Raw genomic sequence first — 21,195 nt, forward strand, 5'->3', positions numbered from 1 at the left:
CAAGATAGAATAATCTTATCACCTTAATCTTTTTTATTTCAGTAGAAGGTTAGGAGCATAGAATGACTTTTACAATAATCTAAACTGAAAGTTAATGTTAGGTATATCTTATAAAGGATACACTGTAAACAAAATTGTCGGATATATGACTGAATAAAGTCAAAGTGTTCATCGCTATAATCATGTTCTTTTTCCAGAACGTTAAGGGTATCGCACTAGAAATAAGTAAAATAATTGTTGTTGGGGTTAATAATTGGTTGTTGGGAGTTGGGGTTAATGTAGAATATTGGTGAATAGTTGTAAATAGTTGTAAATATTTGAGCTAATGTAGATAGTTGGGTTAAATTTAGAATTTTATTTTTACCTTCATGTCTAGAAACTCCCAATGTATAAAATAATAAAATATAAAATAAAATAATAATTAATATTAAATTAATATACTGGATTTCTATTGTCTCCAGTCATAATTAGCATCAATCTAAAATACATTTGAAGCCTACATGCAAAGCCACCCTAAGTCTCTGGAGAACGGCGGCCTAGAAATCGAATGAATGGCTGGCTGGATGGATGGATGGATGGATGAATACATAAATATTTACATTTACCAGTTTACAATATACTGAAAGTAAAAAAGATAAGAAATGACTAAAAATAAAATTTTAAAAAATCTATAAGCAATATATTATTTTATCTTAAGAGTGTTAATGAACCAATTAATTTAAAGGTTTAATTAAATTATTTGAAGACATATAGGTTTAATTAAAATGGAACAAACCTTTGTACAAACTACTATGACAGGAATGCCTAAGTTATATATTAGTGTATCTGCACCCAAAGGTAAAATAACATTATCATCTTTGTCTTCTTGGGATGAAGCATTTTTTCTTTGTGGAGAAGCTGGAAAATCTTCTCCTGGTTCTGTATATTCTTGAAAATCTCTAACAACTGAAAAAATAAATAAATTATTTTCTCCCTAAACTTTGCATTGTAATGCTAGGTATCTCTCACAGGTAGTCCTTCATTTAACAATAGTTAAGTAATAGTTAAGTAAATAATTAAGTTATAGTTAAATAATAGTTAAGTCACCTAACAATAGTTCTAATAACAATTGCCCTGGAAAGGGTTTTCTACAGCCTGTAAAATGTCACATTGTTATCATTATCTGAATGTTTGACAACCTGTTCATATTCACGAGTGATTGCTATGTAATCATTACTTGCAATCCTCTCTGCTGGCTTCTTCAGAATATCAGTGAGGAAGATGGCAGGGGAGATTGCAAGCTGCTGCACCTTCTAAGAGGACTCCCTCTGCTTTTCTAGGCTGGTTGAAAGAGTTGCCTGCTAAAGGATTTCAATTCCGTGCCTTCTGGGATTTCAGCAATCCAAGCAAGTATGGAGCTGAAAACCTTTGGCAGGGAACCTTTTATTCTGTGGGCTGACTGAAAAAAGCTGCTTGCAAGGATTTCAGTTCTGTGCCTGCATGGATTGCTTAAATCCAAGCAGGCAGGGAGATAAATTCCTTTGACAGATAACTCTTTCAGCCAGTCCACAGACAAGAGGAAGTCAAAATCCGAGCAGGATTTTCCAGGATAGGGTAGTAGCACAATAAGGTAAGAGCATGGTGTGCCTCAGAAGGTTGGGGAAAGCCCTAAGAAAGGCAGTGTAGGCTGTGTGTGTGCTAGTGTCGTTCAGAGGCTGAAAATCCTACTTGGATTTTGGGAGAGCGAGATTTTCAGCTCCAAAGCAGAGAAACACAAACAGCATGCTTGGGCCTCCAAAGGGTCTCTTCCCCTCCTTCTGAGGCATCATATACTCAACCGCAACCAGGAATCCAAGATTATGATTGTTGAGAGAAACAGTCATGTGATAGATAACTCATTTTAGAACTGCTTTGTTATACGACCAAGATTTTGATCTCAACTGAGGTTGTAAGTCCTATATATACTTTTCAATTATGCTTGCCTTTCTTCCAGAGAATTTACAGTGGTACCTCGGTTCTCGACCACAATTCGTTCCAGAAGTGTGGTCGAGAACCAATTTGGTCGAGTACCGAATTAATTTATCCCATAGGAAATAATGGAAATGGATTTAATTGGTTCTTAGCCCCTATTTTCTTTATTTCCTATGGGATAAAGATCTGAGGAGCTCTATAGTCTAAGCACTCCAAGCTGTAGGAAGGAGCGGCTGCAATACCGGCAGTGTCGGGGGGGCTCCTTTCCTCAGTGGTTCGTCTTGTACCTCTAGGCAGCTGCACAAACTTTCTCCTTCCCGCCGGCGGCTTTCCATCGAGCAGCAGCAGTGCTGGGAATGTCATGTGATGAAGGGAAGCTGCCGGAGCCATCTCAGCAGTTGCCGCTGCTCTAGCGGCTTCCCTTCCTCATGTGACGTTCCCGGCGCTGCTGCTGCTCGATGGAAAGCCGCAGCTGGGGAGGAGAAAGTTGGTGCAGCTGCCTAAAGGTACAAGACGAACCACTGAGGAAAGGAGTCCCACCAAAACTGCCGGTATTGCAGCCGCCCCCACCCTTCCTACAGCTTGGAGTGCTTAGACTAGAGACTGGGAGGCTGTTAAGTGGGCGGCCAGGATGGGCATGTCGGATTCCAACTCCCATTCCATCTCACCCCGTCCCCTCAGATCTTCTAGCATTTCGGATAATAAACAAAATTTTCTGTGGCTGTTCGATATCCGAATTTTTGTTCAGATACCAAATCAAATTTTTGCCGAAAATTTTGTTCGGTATCCGAAATGTACGAGAACCAAAGCGTTCGAGAACCGAGGTACCACTGTATTTCAATTTTTAAAGAAAAACTAATAGGCAGCAGAGATATATTATATAGCAATAGCACACATGCACACGCACGCACACACACTTATTTATTCATTCATTCATTTGGATTTCTAGGCCTTCTTTCACCAGCGGACTCAGGGCACCTTACACAATAAAATCAAATACAAAAGTACAAAATATAAGAAACCCAAACATAAAATCTGATCTATCCATTCAATTAGAATCCAATCACAATCATACTCTCATACTGCCAGCTAGAGCAAGAATGGCAATGCTTAATGGCTGCAGGCCTGCTGGCAAAGATGTATTTTTAGAGCCTTACAAAAGCCAGGAAGGTGGGATCAGTGCGAATCTCTGAGGAGAGTTGATTCCAAATGGCAGGAGCTGCCACAGAGAAATCCCTTCTCCTATGCCCCGCCAGGCGACATTGCTTGGCTGATGGGACCTGGAGAAGGCCGACCCTGTGGGCTCTTTTTGGCCGCTGGGATGCATGAGGTGAGAGACAGTCTTGTAAATAATTTGGTCCTAATTATGTAGGGCTTTATAGATAATAACCAATGCTTTAAATTGCATTCAGAGACCAATCAGTAGCCAATACAGCTCACAGAATGATGGTGATACCTCGGTAGGCGCATAACAGGCTTGCGCAACTGCATTTTGGACTAGCTGCAGTCTCTGAACATTCTTTAAAGTTAGCTCCATGTAGTGGGCATTGCAGTAATCGAGCTGTGAGGGGACGAGTGAGTGAGTGACTGCAAGAAGATTCCCTGTGCAAATAGGCCCGCAACTGGTACACCAGGCAAAACTGTGCAAACATCCCCCTTGCCACAGCTGAGGGTGTTGTTCTAGACTCAGCTGTGGATCAAGGAGGATTCTCAAGTTGTGGACCCTCTCTGAGGGGGACAAAGATTACACACACACATACACACACACACACACACACACACACACATGGGTGATGGAAAGACAGATGGAATTGTCCCTGGGAGGCAAAATCCACAGCCATTCCATCTTGTGATTGTGGCTGAACTTGAGCTTCTTAACATCCATTCATACCCTCACAGCCTTCAGGCACCAGCACATCACCTCCACTGCTTCACTGAATCGACACGGGGTGGAGATGTACAGCTGGGTGTCATCCACGTAGTGTTGGTAACCCACCCCATGTTGTCAGATGATCTCACCCAGCGGTTTCATGTAGATATTAAACAGCAGGGGGGAGAGAACTGACTCCTGAGGCACAGCACAAAGGAGGAGCCTAGGAGCCGACCTCTGACTCCCTGCCAACACAGACTATGATCAACCGGAGAGGTAGGAGCACCACCGTAATATCATGCCTCCCACTCCCAACCTTTCCAGTCACCGCAGAAGGATAACCATGGTTGATGGTATCAAAAGCTGCTGAGATGTCAAGGAGCACCAGGATAGAGGAATGACCCCTATCTGGGCCTGCCAGATATCATCCATCAGCACAACCAAAGCAGTTTCCATGCTGTACCCAGCCTGAAACCGTACTGATGAGGGTCAAGATAATTGGCTTCATTCAAGGACTGTAGGAGCTGGAGCCTCACCACCTTCTCAACAACCTTCCCTAAAAAAGGAAAACTGGAGACAGATGATAGTTGTTCAAAATAGCTGGATCCAGGGAAGGCTTCTTGAGGTGGGGTGCACCACCACCTCCTTTAAAGGAGACAAGAAGGACCTCTCCATCAATGAAGCATTGACCACTGCCTGGATGCAGCCTCATGTCACCCCTCTGCTGGTCAAGATGAGCCAGGAGGGGCACAGGTCCAATAAAAAGGTGGAGGAGCTCACAGTTCCTATGGCTTTGTCCACTTCATCAGGTGTCACCAGTTCAAACTCTTCCCACACAACTAGACTAAGATGGATCCCTGTAACCTCAGTCGAAACTGACCAGTTGGAGCCTAGGTTTGTCCGTATCTGAGCGACTCTATCCGTGAAAAACTTATTAAAATCCTCAGCTCTGCCCTGCAAGGGTTCCTCCACCCCCACATTAAGGGGGGCGTGAAGAGGATTCCACAGAGGCAATCAAGGCAGAAACATACAAACATTTTGCTGCCTTGATCCCCACTAGATAAGTCTTAATAAAAGAGTTTAACAGTGTTCAGTCGGATATAGATTTACAAGCCCTCCAATGCTCCTCTAGATGTCTCTTCAGGTGTTTCATCCCCCTGAGTTCCTCGGAGAACCAAGGAGAGCTCTTGGGTCTCCTGCTGTGGAAGTCACAAAGGCACAATCCAGTAAAGAGCCCTCGTTGTGGTTGTATTCCAGGCTGTTACCAAGGACTCCACTGAATTATGTATAAGCGAATCCAATATTTCCCCAAGGAGCCTCTGAAAGCCCACCAGGGCCTTTAGGCATGGGGCAGAACCATCTAATTGATTCCGCCTCCCTGCAAGGAAGGATTGAAACCCTAAAATCAAGCAGAAAATAGGTGTTGGATACCCACCTGAACGCCTCTTCTTGTACATAGAACGGAGACAGTAGTCACGTGGATAAGCTCACTATCAAAGCCAATCAGGATCGAGCTTCAAGTCTTTAAAAATACTGCCGGATCTGCCCCTTTCCCAGATTTCGTGAATCCGATGACTTGGCTTGTGGTGGCTGTCGACTTAGTCACCTCTTGGCCAGGTAGGAAGAAAAGAGAGAATGAAAATGAATAACAGGAGAAATATCATCTCACTAGGGAGGGAGGTGACTACCGTCTCCATTCTATGCATGAGAAGAAGTGTTCAGGTGAGTATCCAACGCCTATTCTCCATGCTGGCAAATGGAGTCAGTAGTCATGTGGGACATACCCAGGAGACGTGTCCCAATATGGAGGGTAAACATTAGAGATAATGAGTTACAACACTCTGGAGGACCCTCCTGCCAAAAGCTGCATCAGCGGAGGTGTAAGAGTCCATTTTGTAGTGCCTGATGAAGGAGTTGGGAGAAAACCAGATGGCTGCTCTGCAAACTTCTTCTAGAGGGGCTTGGTTAGCCCATGCCGCTGATGTTGCTGCGCTGCATGTGGAATGTGCTGTGATGTCTCTAGGGATTGGCATTGAAGCTGATTCATATGCTTTGGCTATAGCATTTCTTTTTGGGGGGGGGATGTATACATTTTTATTGTTTTTCCACACCTTACAGAGATTCAAATTCACATACCTCAAATTAAAATACAATGCAATATAATATCAAATGCCATTTTTAATCCAAATTTCCTAATTATTTATCCAATTTATTCTGGTACATATCATTCATCCTGTGCTACCTCCTTTTCAAATCCTATCATCCAGATTTCAGCTATTCTCCTTCGCCCTGATTCGAGTTCAAAGTGCTATTAACTATCTCAATTTCTCGTGGCTATTTGTTGTTTATCTACCAAAACTGTGCCGTCATGGTACAATCCATTTCTTATATTCTTAAACTCATTCTTACTTTTTTTAAAAAGACCCTCATTTTATGGAAGCTGCCCTTAAAAAAGGAAATTTCCAAATTTACTTCTCTTTATATCCCGGGAAGGAAAGAAAAGATAATCATTCATATCAAATCTTAATCTAATTATAACAATATCAGTATACATAGAAGGAAGGGTTGTGTTTTAAATTTTTTTTAAAGTATTTCCCATTTGCTTCATTCCTTTCATTTCTTTGTTTATACCAGTTTCATTTCTACTTTAACAAATCATAATCACTATATATCATATTATTGTATTATTTTTCAAGAAAAGTATCTTCCATCAAAAATTCCAATATATATATGTTTTCGTAGATTTTCACGGGTACAGGTATGACGGTCTTCTTCCCGTGTAGGATTTGGAAATTTCTGGCGACGTTTCGACGAGGTCTCACTCGTCATCTTCAGGCTGGTGTTTCTGTCCTTGTTCTCAGGCGAACACTGCGAGACCTGAGCTGCATTCCTTCTATAAATACTGGTGGCTGGGTGTGGTTTGATGGCTCAGCAATTGCCTGCTGTGTAGAAACTTCCTGGTGAGTCAGTAGGGTAACAATTGGGGTCGTTGATGTAGCTGAGGTATGCTGATTAGTTAATGGTTGTAGATTAGGCGTGATATCCTGAGTAGTTGGAACTTGCAGGCTACTTGATTGTTTTACAATGTGTGTTCTGAGTCTGGTTTCTATGGCTGGGATACGTTTGAGGGCTGGTTTCCAGATGTCTGGTAAGCGAGAGGTATCATCCCGCTTGTTCATATTTTGGGGATGTTTTTCTATCTCAATGCCCCGAACTCAGAACAATCTACATACATACATACATATATATATATATTTGTTATATATATATATGTATGTATGTATGTATGTATGTCTGTGTGTATGTATGTATGTATGTATGTAGATTGTTCTGAGTTCAGGGCAAAACCCGAACTCAGAACAATCTACATACATATACCCGTGAAAATCTACGAAAACATATATATATATATATATATATATATATATATATATATATATATATATATATATATATAGTGTTATATATATATCCCTTAGCTATATATCTTCCACTGTCATTCTTAATGTAATAATCTTCCCTAATCTATAAATTCCATTGCCAAGCCCAGGGTAATTATCTTTCCTAATCTATGTGTTACTGTCATACTAGTGCAATAATCTTCCCTATTCTAATTGCTTTCACTGCCAATTGCAGTGCAATAATCTTCCCTAATTTATATATTTCCTTAATCTATGTATTTTCCCTATTCTATGTACCTTCCACTATTCAACTCAATGTAATAATCTTCCCTAATCTATTTAATTCAGCTTTTCCTTACTCCATCCATTTTTTACTGTCATACCCAACATAATCAATACTAACTATTATCCCATATTAATCCTCCTTTAATAATCCTTTTTCCTTTCCTATTATTTATCAGTATAAATCACATAATAAATTTATAATTCAAATAATCAATAAAACTATCAAAACTAGTAATCATCCAAAATAATCATAACCTTAATCATAACCATTTTTGATTTTCTCATCCATAATAATCATAATCATAACCTTTTTCATTTTCTTATAACCATTTCAATTTCCTCGCCTTATTCCATCATTCCATTTTAACTTTTTTTATCTCTAATTTTCTTTTCAATAATAGACTCTAATAAAATTAAATCATTAATAATTCCAATTAATTTAATTTCATAGTCATTTCCTTTTATAATTTATAGCTTTATGGGAAGAAAAAAAACAAACAAAACCCTTAGTCCCTTCCTCTTCTTTGAAGTACTGCTATCTTCTGCTGTCTTCTGGGTTTTCAATGTCGATGTTCTTAAAATGTCTCAAACCTCTTTTCAAATTGCATTATCCAATATATTTTGAAACAATTCAATCAGTTCCATCTTAATTAGTTTCTTCCTTCCAAGCCATAGCTGCATTCCACCTTTTTCATAGAGAAAAAAAAGAGGGGCAAAGCAAATAAGATATGGTTCCAGGCAATACAGATTGGCTGCTATATTTCCTCCGGCCACAAGATGGCACTAAATAACAAATTTATTCAAGTCTTCCGGTATTTATAGACTTCCTCTTCCTTTGATATGTGTAAATGAGAAGGAAAAAAGAAAAAAAATAGCCTCTACAACGAGAATTTAAGGAGTCCCAATTCAAAAAACAAGTTTAAAAATAGCTAAGTCTTGAAAATCTAATCTTGGGCAGTTGCTACTTTCGAAAGCCTATCAATTTGCCTCATTGCAAGGACAGCTGCTTCCGGTTTCTATTTCTGGCTGTTTTAGCTCCGTTGAAATCAAATTGAGCAGGAAAAAAAAAATCAAAAAATCCCTTTTGGCCGCTTCAACTCACCAACACCAGCTTCTTCCTCTGTAAGTAAACTCCTCCAGCTCTTTCCAGATGCTACCAATCATCAATTGTCTCTGCAGCTGTGTCAGCTCAGGCATGGCTGCCTGGCCAGCTTCACACCACAGCTGGTGTGAGACTAAGCCAGTTCGTCTGGTGGGGCAGACTGGAAGCGTCCCATGTGTTATCTTCCCTTCAGGAAGGATCAGGTCTGGTCTAAAAGGGCCAGAACCCCCGGGCAGCGGGGATTTGGAGCCTTTCCAAGGGAGAGGAAAGTCTCCCGCTACTGCAGCCATCAAACCTACCCCTCTCTCGGCTATAGCACTTCTAATACATCTGCCTAAGGTCATGGAGGAGACTTTGGTCCCTAGAGAACATGGATGATAGGCAATAAAGAGAGCCTCTGACTTGTGGATAGAGTTGGTCAATTCTATGTAGATTTAGATTTAGATTTAATTGGATTTATATGCCGCCCCTCTCCGAGGACTCGGGGCGGCTCACAGCATGTACAGAAAACAAGAAACAATAATAACAATCAAATTAATACATTAAAAAATGATCTTTAAAATTCTAATTAAAAAACTATCAATATAATTCATTCAACAATCAAACTAAAGCATTCATTGGTCAGGGAAGAAGATCAAAGGACCCCCAGGCCTGGTGGCAAAGATGAGTTTTTAAACTCTTTCAGAAGGCGAGGAGGGTGGAGGCAGTATGAATCTCCAGGGGGAGCTGATTCCAGAGGGCCAGGGCCCCCACAGAAAAGGCTCTTCCCCTAAGTCCCGCCAGCCGACATTGTTTGGTCGATGGGACCCTAAGAAGACCAACTCTGTGGGACATCACTGGTTGCTGGGATTTGTGCAGCAGAAGGCGGTCTCGGAGGTAGTCTGGTCCTATGCCATGTAGGGCTTTATAGGTCATAACCAACTGTTGTGGTTGGCTCTGGCCCAGCTCCTGCCCCAAGGAATGTGGAGGTGGATGCAGGGAAAACATCAACATGTCATAGGCCTGTTTTATTGCCGACAGAGTCAAGTAGTGCAGTTTCCTCAGACGAAGAAGGTGGAGGTGACTTGGAAGAGGGGGCTTGGCACACAGCCCAGGAAGCCAATCTCCATTATCTTCGGTTGATTCGGATGAGGAAGTGTTAGACCCACACAGGCGCAGACTTATGCATAGAAGAGACCAATTGAGGAAATATTACAGGAGATAAGAGAGGCCACCTGTGTTTGGGTGGGGCTGCAGTAATTAGAGCTGCTGATATAAATAGCAGTGTGCTGGCTTGGGCCGTTGTGGAAGATTATCTGATCGTTGTTCTTCAGGACTGTGCCTTGCTGTTTGTTGATTTTTCACGACTTTGAAACCAAAGCAGAGCAAAGTGTGTGTGTTTCACTTTGTGGAAGAAGGAGGGCTGTGACGTTTCTTCACAGCTGCTAGCTAAATACTTAAGGACTGATTAAGAGGATTGTACAGACTACCAGGTTGTTTTGGGACAAGTGCTCTTTTCAATATAAAAAGGGTGTTTTGTTTCTTTTGAATTTTTGGGATAAAGAACATTGTTTTTGAACTTTCAAGTGTGTGTGTGTGTGTGTGTGTGTCTGAAATTTGTACCCTTGAATTTTCGGGAGACTCATACCATAGAGCCCAGAAGAACAACCAACATTTTGAATTGTGTCCGGAAACAGATCGGTAGCCAATGCAGTCCGTGGAGTGATGACGAGATATGAGCATGTCACAGAAGGCCCAAAGCTGCTCGCACAGCTGCATTTTGGACAAGCTGAAGCTTCCGAACACTCTTCAAAGGTAGCCCCATGTAGAGAGCATTGCAATAGTTGAACCTCGAGATGATAAGGGCATGAGTGACTGTGAGCAAGAATTCCCTGTCCAAATAGGGCTGCAACTGGTGCACCAGGCAGACCCGGGCTAACGCCCCCCTCACAACAACCGAAATATGGTGTTTTTATGTTAGTTGTGGATCAAGCAGGTCGCCCAAGTTGCAAACCCTCTCTGAGGGGTCAATAATCCCCCCCAGGGTGATGGACGTGTCCTTGGGAGGCAGTACCCATAGCCACTCCGTCTTGTATGGATTGAGCTTCGCTGAATGGACATGGGGTGGTGATGTACAGCTGAGTGTCATCGGCATATTGATGGTAACTCACCCCATGCCCTTGGATGATCTCACCCAACGGTTTCATGTAGATATTAAATAGCAGAGGGGAGAGAACCAATCCCTGAGGAACCCTACAAGTTAGAGACCTAGGAGTCGACCTCTGATCCCCTGTTATCACCGACTGTGACAGATGAGAGAGGTAGGAGGAGAACCACTGTAAAACGATGCCTCCCACTCCCAACCCCTCCAGTCGGTGCAAAACGAAAGCATGATTGATGGTATTGAAAGCCGCTGAGTGGTCAAGAAGCACCAGGACAGAGGATAAACCCCTGTCCCGGGCCCGCCAGAGATCATGCATAAGTGCGACCAAAGCAGTTTCCATGCTGCAGCCAGGTCTGAATCCTGACTGCAGAGGGCCTAGATAATCGGCTTCTTCCAAGGACCGCTGGAGCTGGAGCGACACCACCTTCTCAACAACCTTCCCCATAAAGGGGAGGTTGGAGATAGGATGATAGTTATTAAATACGGATGGGCCCAGGGAAGGCTTCTTGAGGAGGGGGTGCACAAGTGCCTCCTTTTACGGAGCCAGAAAGGATCCTTCCCTCAAAGAAGCATTGATAATCTCCTGGACCCAGCTCCGTGTCACCTCCCTGCTGGCTGAGACCAGCCAGGAGGGACACGGGTCTAGCAAACAGGTGGCGGAACTCACAGCTCCAATGGCCTTGTCTGCTTCATCAGGCGTCACCAGGTCAAACTCACTCCAAACAGGTGAACTAAGATGGGCCCCTGTCATCTCAACTGACTCGTTGCTAGCCTGACTGCACTCCAATTGGAGTCAAGGTCAGTCTGGATCTGAGTGATTTTATCTGTGAAAAACTTATTAAAAACCTTAGCACTACCCTGCAAGGGCTCCCCAACACTCCCCTGATTAAGAAGGGAGCGAGTCACCCTGAACAGGGCAGCTGGGTAAGATTTTGCAGATGCAATCAGGCTGACATTATATGCATGTCTTGTTGACCTGATCGCCACTTTATAAATCTTAATATGAACTTTTACAAGTGTTCGGTCAGATTCGGATCTGGTCTTCATCCAACGCTTCTCTAGACATCTTTTCTGGCATTTCATTTCCTGGAGCTCCTCAGTGAACAAAGGAGACCTCCAGGGTCTGTGCCAGAGAGAGGTCGCAAAGGTGCAATTCCAGGCTGCAGAAAGCAACTCTGCTGAACTGTGTACAAGTGAATCCGGCAAAACCTCAAGCGCCCTTTGAAAACCTTCTGGACCCATCAGACGTCTGGGGCGGAATCTCCTAATCGGTTATGTAAATCTTTAGTACTCTGGTTATATCTAGAGTATGCCATCTGATGCTCAGGCGATGGTTAGGTCTAGAGCAGAAAGACGATAGAGTGATTTCTTGAGTTGTGTGGTACATGGTGTTAACCTTTGCAAGGAACATGGGGTCTAATCTGAGTACCCCCTTGTCTGGATGAAATTGGCAGAGGTCCTGTCTGATGGATAGGGTTGCCAGTTCTGAGATCCATTGAGCTGAGGTGATGGCAACCAGAAATGTTACCTTACAAGAAAAGAGTCTCAGCATAACCTGTCTGAGCGGCTCATAAGGATGAGAGGTAAGGGACGAGAGGACCCAAATTAACTCCTAGGTTGGATATTGGTGGATGGTTGGAGGACGGGTGTTAGCCACTATTACACTATTAATGGGTGTTAATGAGTTCTTGAATTGCAGGGAAACTCCAGAGCAGTTCTCCTCCTGAACCTGCAATAGTTGAAGATAAAGCTGCTAACTGCGTAGCGTGTTGGAAGAGAGACCCATGTGGAAGCTTTGCATCAGGAAGCTGACAATTCGTGGGAGAGGAATGTGAATAGTGGGAGCCCTTCTGCTAAACACCATTCCCTGAACTTGGTCCAGGCATGGCCATAAATACGGTTGGCTGAAGGTCTTCTAGCCTGCATCACTACTATGGCATCAATGTGGTGATGAATTTGTTGCAGCCAGATCAGCATAGCTCTGGCAAAGAAAGATGCTGAAGAGGAGGCCTTGATAGCCCTGCATCTGCCAGGTGGCTTTTCTTTAGCTTCTGTTCAAGCCTACGGTCTTTGGCCTTCATCTCACTTTCTCAGCCTCACCCAGCATGGCAACAGCCGAGTAAAGTGATTTAATCGGTTCGTCCACCTTGGGTATGGAAACAAGATCTTTGTAGGAAGGCACTACCTTGTAATTTTTTTATTCTTGGAAGAAGGCGCAGGGCCTGCTGCTGGTGAAGTCCATTGCTTCAATAATGTGTCTTGGAAGAGTTTAGGCATAGGGATTGTTCCTCTGAGAAAAAGGGGCAGGACTCCTATTCTGTGGTTGTTGAGGCTGTTTTTTGGGGATCCTGGGTGTCTAAGCCCGTGGCAATCCACGCTTTGTGCAGCAGAGATTTGAAGAGATGGGGGGGGGGGAATATAGTAGAAGATATTGGAGCCTTGGCAGGAATGTCTTCATCCTCTGAGAGCCTCTGAATTGGATCCTCCCTAACCAGGGGATCCTCTCCTTTCCCCCCCTCATCCATGTTCTCCCTCAGATGAATTGGGTTCCAGCCCGCCTCTCCTAGAAGGAGGGTGTGGGGGAAGCCCAGGTGCTCTGCTGATGGAGGATGTTGCAGTCTATCCCCAAGAGAAATTGCAGCCTATCCCCAAGAGCCTGAGATAGTGCTGCCATGATCATGGCCTGGAAATCAGGCAAGATTTTAGAGCCGGACTGGGACAGAGGAGATTCAGACCCCAGGATCTGAGCTATCTCTGAGCTTCTCTCAGGGGGAACCTGCATGGCCTCATGTCCTTCAATCCCTGAACCCCAGAGATCAGGTTGATGTCTGATCATATTAGGTTCATCTAGAGCTAGGTTTCATTCCTCTGATCTAGGTTTATCTCAGGATACTGCTCTGTCTGGGGATTGATCTTGTGCCTGTATTCTTGGCCTTTTAGCTGATTTATCATGCAGCTTTTGTAAGGCTTTATCCCTGTTTCCCTGCTCTGGTATGTTTAGAAGAAGACTTGTTAAGAGCTGAGGAGGATTAGGGCTGAGAGGAAGGATCAGACTCCTCCTCCGAAGATCTATTTGTTTTATGAGTACATTTTCTCTCCATGGGCTGCTGCTTAGGAATTCTTGGATACCATGGAGACTATAAATTAGACCCAGAAAGCAGAGCAAGAATTACTGGGGTACAGGTTGATAAGCCCAGGCCTCTGGTCCCAGAGGCCTCTGCACCTCCTATTCCCCTGGAGACTCTCCAGGGAGAAGATGTTTAGGGAGTAGAGAAAGCCTAGGCCGCTGAGAGCTCATAAAGCTCTAGTGATCTTGGATTGTATTATAAAGTAGCTAAATCCTATTTAAGAGGCCTAGTGCAGGAGCATGGTATCGAGCAGAGTTGCGATTTGTTCAGGGCTGTGCAGAACTGGCACCAAAAGGTCCACTTGATTGCAACCATTGGCGCTAATGGCATTATTATTTTTGGCGTGATTTAGACCAAATTGCAAAATAAAGCAAAACTCCAATTCGAGAAAAAAAAGTGGATGGCCCTGCAGACTGGATGAGGAATTTGTCCAGAGAATGTAGCAGTCACTGCTGTGTTAATTAGGGCAGAGCTGCAATGCTGTGGCAGTTTGTAGGCAATTTAAAAAGCCACCAGAACGAAATTGAGTGCTTGCCAGTTGATTTGTAAGATAAACAGGAGACAAATGCTTTCCCCAAAACTGCAATTCACTCTTAAGGAATGCAACTGAAACACATTCCCCACCCCAGGGAAGGGATGAAGGGAAGTGGAGGGGAGAGGGGAAGGAAAAAATCAAGTCCTTTTAAATACCCGTTAAACTTCTTGTGTGTTGTTGCTGTTTTAGATCTTTGACTGAATTTGGAGCCACCTGATGAAAAAACTACAGAGGAGCAGCAAAAGAAAAGAAAAGGAAGATGGGAAAGGAGTTTGAGGTCTTTGAATGAGGGGAAGCCAACAATAGGTCCTACTAGCAAGAGGATTGAGCGAAATCTGGAAAAGGGGTGGATCTGGTAGTGTTTTTAAAATACTTGAAGCTCGATCCTTATTGGATAGAATAGAGAGCTTTCCCACATGATTACTGTCTCTGTTTGCCAGCATGGAGAATGATCAGACTATGAGAAAGGCAAGATGCCTAATCCCCTTAAATTCAGTCAACTGTCCTGAGAGAAACACCATGTCGGGGGTGTGACCCCATCATGAGTCTGGCCCTGTATTACCTGGGTCAGGTCCATGATTGTCATGGAAGCTACAAACTCCTGCACCAAGCCAGAGGATATGCCAAGTGATGGTACACTGAGGTTTCCCAAGACTATCAATCTGGAAAACTCGACTATCAGCCTGGCTACCTTCTCGAGTAGCACAAGCAGGGCTACTGCCACACAGCTGGGAGGCAGGTACGTAAGAAACAAGCCCACCTGAACCCCTAGGTCGAACTTCATAAGGAGAGGCTCACAGCTGACTATCTCAGGTGCAGATAGTCTGCATAGGCTGAAGGTCTTCCAGGCTATGATAGCCTCCCCCAACTCCCTGGGGTTGTGACTGATGCCACACCTGAAATCCAGCTAGGCACATCTCAGAGAGAGGAACACCCCCCTCGAGACCCAACCAAGTCTCAGTCACACATACCAGGTTGGCCTCCTCATCTGAGAGTAAATCCTGGATGAGGGGAGCTTTATTCATGACCAATCAGGCATTAAACAGCAGCAGCCTAATCCCAGTACCCGGATTTTGCCTATTACCAGTACCATGGGTTGAGCTGGGTGGGAGGGACAAGGGATTGCTTTCAAGCAGTGAGCCCTCATTCCCCATGAGCAGCAGTTCCCTGTGAGCAACCCCCAGCTCCCGTAATATCTGCCTCTCCCAGTCAAGACCGGTATGCTCCAGCCCTCACCATAGTTCCCTCTAAGCTGAGCAGTGAGCAATCGCTCACTTAAAAATCATCATCAACTCAGAGTTTTCCAAACCTGCCCAGAAGCCGAGAGGGAAAGAGTGAGAGGGAAGGAGAGAGAGAGGAAGAGAGGAAGAGAGAGAAACAGATAGAAAAAAGAGAGGAAGGAAAAGAGGAAGAAAAAGAATGGGAGTAAGGAAGAGAGAAAGAAAATCAAAATCTAGTTTGAAACTAGCTCAACTATTTAAGTGGCATTTTGATATTGATAGAGTTGCCCTAATATGAGCTCACTGTTATAGACACACAGTACAGTATTTTATTTTGAAATTCTCTGAGGCAAAACAGGGTGGGTTTTTTGTTTGTTTGTTTGTTTGTTCATTTATTTATTTATTTATTTTTTTCTGTGCCGCCCAGCTCAGACACTTTACTTTTCCGCCCACCCCCCAAAGCAATTAGAGGGAACACTGGCCCTCACCCAACCCAGAGACAGCCCCACCCCCACTCCTCAGGTCTCATTTTTCCTCAGCAGGCCTGTCAACCTCTCGTTCAACCTTTCAATCATCCCACACACACACACACACGCCACCTAATTTAAAATACCCCATAATAATAATAATAATAATAATAACAACAACAACAACAAAAATAACAACAATAACAATAACAACAATAATAATTTATTAGATTTGTATGCCGCCCCTCTCCGTAGGCTCGGAGCGGCTCACAACAAAATAATAACAGTGTAACAAATCTAATATTAAAAACACCTAAAACCCATCATTAAAACCATACAACACAATCATACCATGCAGAAACTCTATAAGTCTGGAGTATCTCAATTCCCCCACGCCTGGCAGCATAGGTGGGTCTTTAACAACTTACAAAAGGCAAGGAGGGTGGGGGCGATTCTGATCTCTGGGGGGAGTTGATTCCAGAGGGCCAGGGCCGCCACAGAGGAGGCTCTTGCCCTCGGGCTCGCCAGATGACATTGTTTAGTCGACAGGACCCAAAGAAGGCCAACTCTGTGGGACCTGATAGGTCACTGGGATTCGTGTGGCAGAAGGAGGTCCCGAAGGTATTCTGGTCCGATGCTATGTAGGGCTTTATAGGTTATAACCAACACTTTGAATTGTGACCGAAAACTGATCGGCAGCCAGTGCAGGCAACGGAGTGTTGATGAGACATGAGCATATCTAGGAAAGCCCATGACGGCTCTCACGGCCGCATTCTGCATGATCTGAAGTTTCCGAACACTTTTCAAAGGTAGCCCCATGTAGAGAGCATTTCAGTAGTCGAACCTCGAGGTGATGAGGGCATGAGTGACCGTGAGCAGTGACTCCCTGTCCAAATAGGGTCGCAACTGGTGCACCAGGCGAACCTGTGCAAATGCCCTCCTCGCCACAGCTGAAAGATGGTGCTCTAATGTTAGCTGTGGATCAAGGAGGACGCCCAAGTTGCATACCCTCTTTGAGGGGGTTAATAATTCCCCCCCCGGGTGATGTACGGACAGATGGAATTGTCCTTGGGAGACAAAACCCACAGCCACTCCGTCTTGTCAGGGTTGAGTTTGAGCCTGTTGACACCCATCCAGACCCCAACAGCCTCCAGGCAACGGCACATCACAATTAATAATACTATAATATAAAATCACAACTGAATTAAATCAGAGCATAAAATAATGTAGCACCCTTGACCAGCAAGGCATAGTCTCCAGTTCTTCTAATATAAAGAGATACAATTCTATTGTCCTTCCTCCTAAAAGTCCTGACCTAAAAATTGTCTTATCCTTTCATAGAGGAGAGCAGTTCTTAAATGCAGAAACGTGCAGCTGTTATATAATCTCACTGTGTTTTATACTATTCTCTAAGCAGTTTACAGAGTCTAGCAACAATCTGGGCCCTCATTTGACCAACCCCGGAAGAATGGGAGTCAACCGTGAGCTGGTCAAGATCAACCTCCTGGCAATGAGCAGTAAACTAGCATTCTAACCATTGTGCCACCACGGCTCAAATTCTGAATACTGCATAATTTTTAAAAAGTGGAAATAGATAATAAAGGCAAATATAGACACCAGCTTTTTTTAAAAAAAGAAGAGGACAATTTTTTTAAAAAACATTCTTTTCTTGCATCTTACAAAACATAAATTCTGAAGATATTTCAATGAAGAATGTTATTTAGTTTACATTAATAATGTTTCAGTGAGACACCGAATCTAAGAAATTTAGTCTCAGAAATACTGCACAAAGTCAGTATAATTATTTCATTAGAATAGAATAGAATAGAATACAATAGAATAGAATACAATACAATAGAATACAATGCAATAGAATAGAATTTATTGGCCAAGTGTGATTGGACACACAAGGAATTTGTCTTGGTGCATATGCTCTCAGCGTACATAAAAGAAAAAGATACATTTGTTAAGAATCATGTGGTACAACACCTAGTGATTATCATACGGATCAAATAAACAATGAAGAAACAATCAATATTAATTAAAATCTTAGGATACAAGCAACAAGTTAAAATGTTTATGTATAATAGATATTTTAAAAACCTTTAGTATTGAGATGAACTTTCTTATATTGTTACAACGTAAAAATAGTTAAGCTATTTTTAGGCTAAAAAAAAAGAAAAATTAGGCTTCAAGAGTAGTATACCGTTCATAGTATTACCATGGATCAACTTCAAATTGTTATACAATTAAAATTAAGTTAGATTTATCTTAGGATGCTTCCAGGATGGCTTATTCAAACATGCATTATTTTAACTTTTTAAAATCCTGAGGCCATTAAGGATTACAAAATTCTATATTTAGGATAAGAACCAGAGTGTAAATATAATCTTTCTTCCCCCCCCCCCCCTTCTTAAGTACAAGGTAACTGTGATAAATAAGAAAATTTAGCCAGAGCATTAAGGAAGTGATGGATATGATAACAATTGATCAAGATACAACTCAGGGGCTACAACATTAACTCATATGATTGGATGTGTCTTACTATTACTCTATTTCAATCTGAAATTTAAACTACTCTCTTGTTAGCTTGGCTTTGTTTTGGTTAGTACTGGGATTTATAAAATGACATAAAACATAACATTTGAAGTATCTACTGTAGAAGATTTTGAAAAATGGAATCAAAAATTAGTAATTACAATGTCAGCAATTTCTATGGACAGATAGATGAAAGATGATATACTGTATGTGGAAAAAAATTTCCTTGTTGTAGAAATATTAGAACCATAAATATTGGATAATAATAAAGGGAGCTAAAGTAAAACACAAATGACAAGCCAAGAAAATGACCTGGACAGATTTTCTATTGATACAAAAGAAATTGTAATCCCCAAAATTGGGTTAAAGTTTAGAAAATTAAAGTGGTAATACAAATGATAAACTAAGAGAATTACATGGAAAATGACTTTTTATTGGATTTATAAAAGAGATTTTCTAAAGCCTCAAAGAAGCCTTTGGGATAATAAAAAGAAAAACAAAATCAAATCCTACAAAATATCTGAATGAATTAAAGATTAAGATTGTTAGAAGTAAATGGAAGAAATATAAAGTTGGGGGTTTTGACCATGGTTAAAATAAGACATAATACTATAAATCTCTTCTAACACTTTTTGTTGACAGCAGGTCTGAAAAGTTGAGGATAAATTTGGTATGGGTTACAAGAAGAAGAGATATTTGTTTATAACCTGATAAGAGATGAAGAGTTCTTACATTTGTTTATTAATTTATTTATTTATTGGACTTACATGCCACCCCTATCCATGGACTTTGGGCGATTCACAACATTTCAATTAAAAACACAGTATATAAAACACATCTAAATCCAATTAACATAATTAATTTAAAATATTTTTAAAAGCTAAAACATTTAAAAATCAAACATTCGAATACACACTACAATATCCTGCACATTCACTGGCCAGAGGAAAGGGTCTAATGACCCCAAGCCTGGCGGCATAAATACGTTTTCAAATTCTTACGAAAGGCAAGGAAGATGGGGGCAGAGTGAATCTCTGGGGGGAGTTGATTCCAGAGGGCCAGGGCCCACACAGAGAAGGCTCTTCCCCTAGGGCCCGCCAAGTGACACTGTCTAGTTGACGGGATGTGGAGAAGACCGACTCTGTGGGACCTAACCAGATGCTGGGATTCATGAGTCAGAAGGCTGTCCCATGAGTAAGTAATCTAGTGCCCTTTATAGGTCATAACCAACACTTTGAATTGGGTCCGGAAGCCAATTAGCAGCCAGTGCAGTCCGGGGAGGGCTGGAGAAACATGGGCATACCTTGTCAGGCCCATGACTGCTCACACAGCTGCATTCTACACAATTTGTAGTTTCCAATTACTTTTCAGAGGTAGCCCCATGTAGAGAGCATTGTAGTAGGCGAACCTCGAGGTGATGAGGGCATGAGGGACAGTGAGCAGAGACTCCCTATCCAAATAGGACCGCAACTGGTGCACCAGGCGAACCTGGGTAAACGCCCCCCCTCACCACAGCCAATGATGGTCCAAAGTCAGCTGCCCAAGTTCTGGATCCTCTCTGAGGGGATCAGAAGCTTGCCCCCCCAGGGTGATGGATGGACAGATGGACGTGTCCTTGGGAGGCAAAACTCACAGCCACTTTTGTCGGGATTGAGTTTGAGCTTCCGGACCCAATTCAAAGTGTTGGTTATGACCTATAAAGACCTACATGACACCCATCCAGACCCTAACAGCCTCTAGACACCGGTACATCACTTCCACTGCTTCACTGATTGGACACAGGATGGAGATGTATAGCTGAGTACTATCAGCATACTAATGACAACTCACCCCTTGCCCTCAGATAATCTCACCCAGCAGTTTCATGTAGATATTAAACAGCAAAGGGGAGAGGACCGACCCCTGAGAAACTCCACAAGGGAGAGACCTAGGAGCCGACCTCTGCCCCCCCCCACACTAACACTGAGTGCGACCAAGAAGAGAGGTAGGAGGAGAACTACTATAAAAGGGTGGCTCCCACTCCCAGCCCCTCCAATCGGCACCGAAGGGTACCATGGTCGATGGTGTCGAAAGCCGCTGAGAGATCAAGGAGCACCAGGATAGAGGATAAACCCCTATCCTGGGCCTGCCAGAGGTCATCCATCAGCATGACTAAAGCAGTTTCCGTGCTGTAGCCGGGCCTGAATCCTTACAGCTGAGGGCCTAGATCAAAGGACTATTGAGCTGGAGCGCCGCCACCATCTCAACAACCTTCCTCATAAAGGGAAGATTGGAGACAGGACAATAGTTGTTAAATACAGCTGGGTGCCAGGAAAGCTTCTTGAGGAGAGGGTGCATAAGTGCCTCCTTTTAGGAAGCCGGGAAGGACCCCTCCCTCAATGAAGCATTGGTAATCTTCTGGACCCAGCTCCGTGTCACCTCCCTGCTGGCCGAAACCAGCCAGGAGGGACACGGGTCCCATAAACAGGTGACAGAACTCACAGCTCCAATGGCCTTGTCCACTTCATCAGGTGTTACCGGGTCAAAATCCTCCCAAGCAGATGGTTTAAGAGGGGC

At 43.1% G+C, this 21,195-nt stretch overlaps 1 protein-coding gene across 3 annotated transcripts in view; it reads right to left on the minus strand.

Moving 5' to 3' along the window:
• The window catches only part of DYNC1LI1 (dynein cytoplasmic 1 light intermediate chain 1), a 72,729-nt gene that overhangs the window by 22,738 nt on the left and 28,796 nt on the right, over positions 1-21,195 (minus strand). For all 3 annotated transcript variants that reach the window (XM_070727306.1, XM_070727308.1, XM_070727307.1), the window contains 2 exons: positions 776-945; positions 122-215 (listed from right to left, as the gene is read on the minus strand). In XM_070727306.1, the coding sequence (XP_070583407.1) occupies positions 122-215; positions 776-945 (264 nt within the window). The remainder of the gene's footprint in view (positions 1-121; positions 216-775; positions 946-21,195) is intronic.

The sequence above is a fragment of the Erythrolamprus reginae genome, chromosome Z (genome assembly GCF_031021105.1).
Source record: "Erythrolamprus reginae isolate rEryReg1 chromosome Z, rEryReg1.hap1, whole genome shotgun sequence".
Classification (NCBI taxonomy): Eukaryota; Metazoa; Chordata; class Lepidosauria; order Squamata; family Dipsadidae; genus Erythrolamprus; species Erythrolamprus reginae.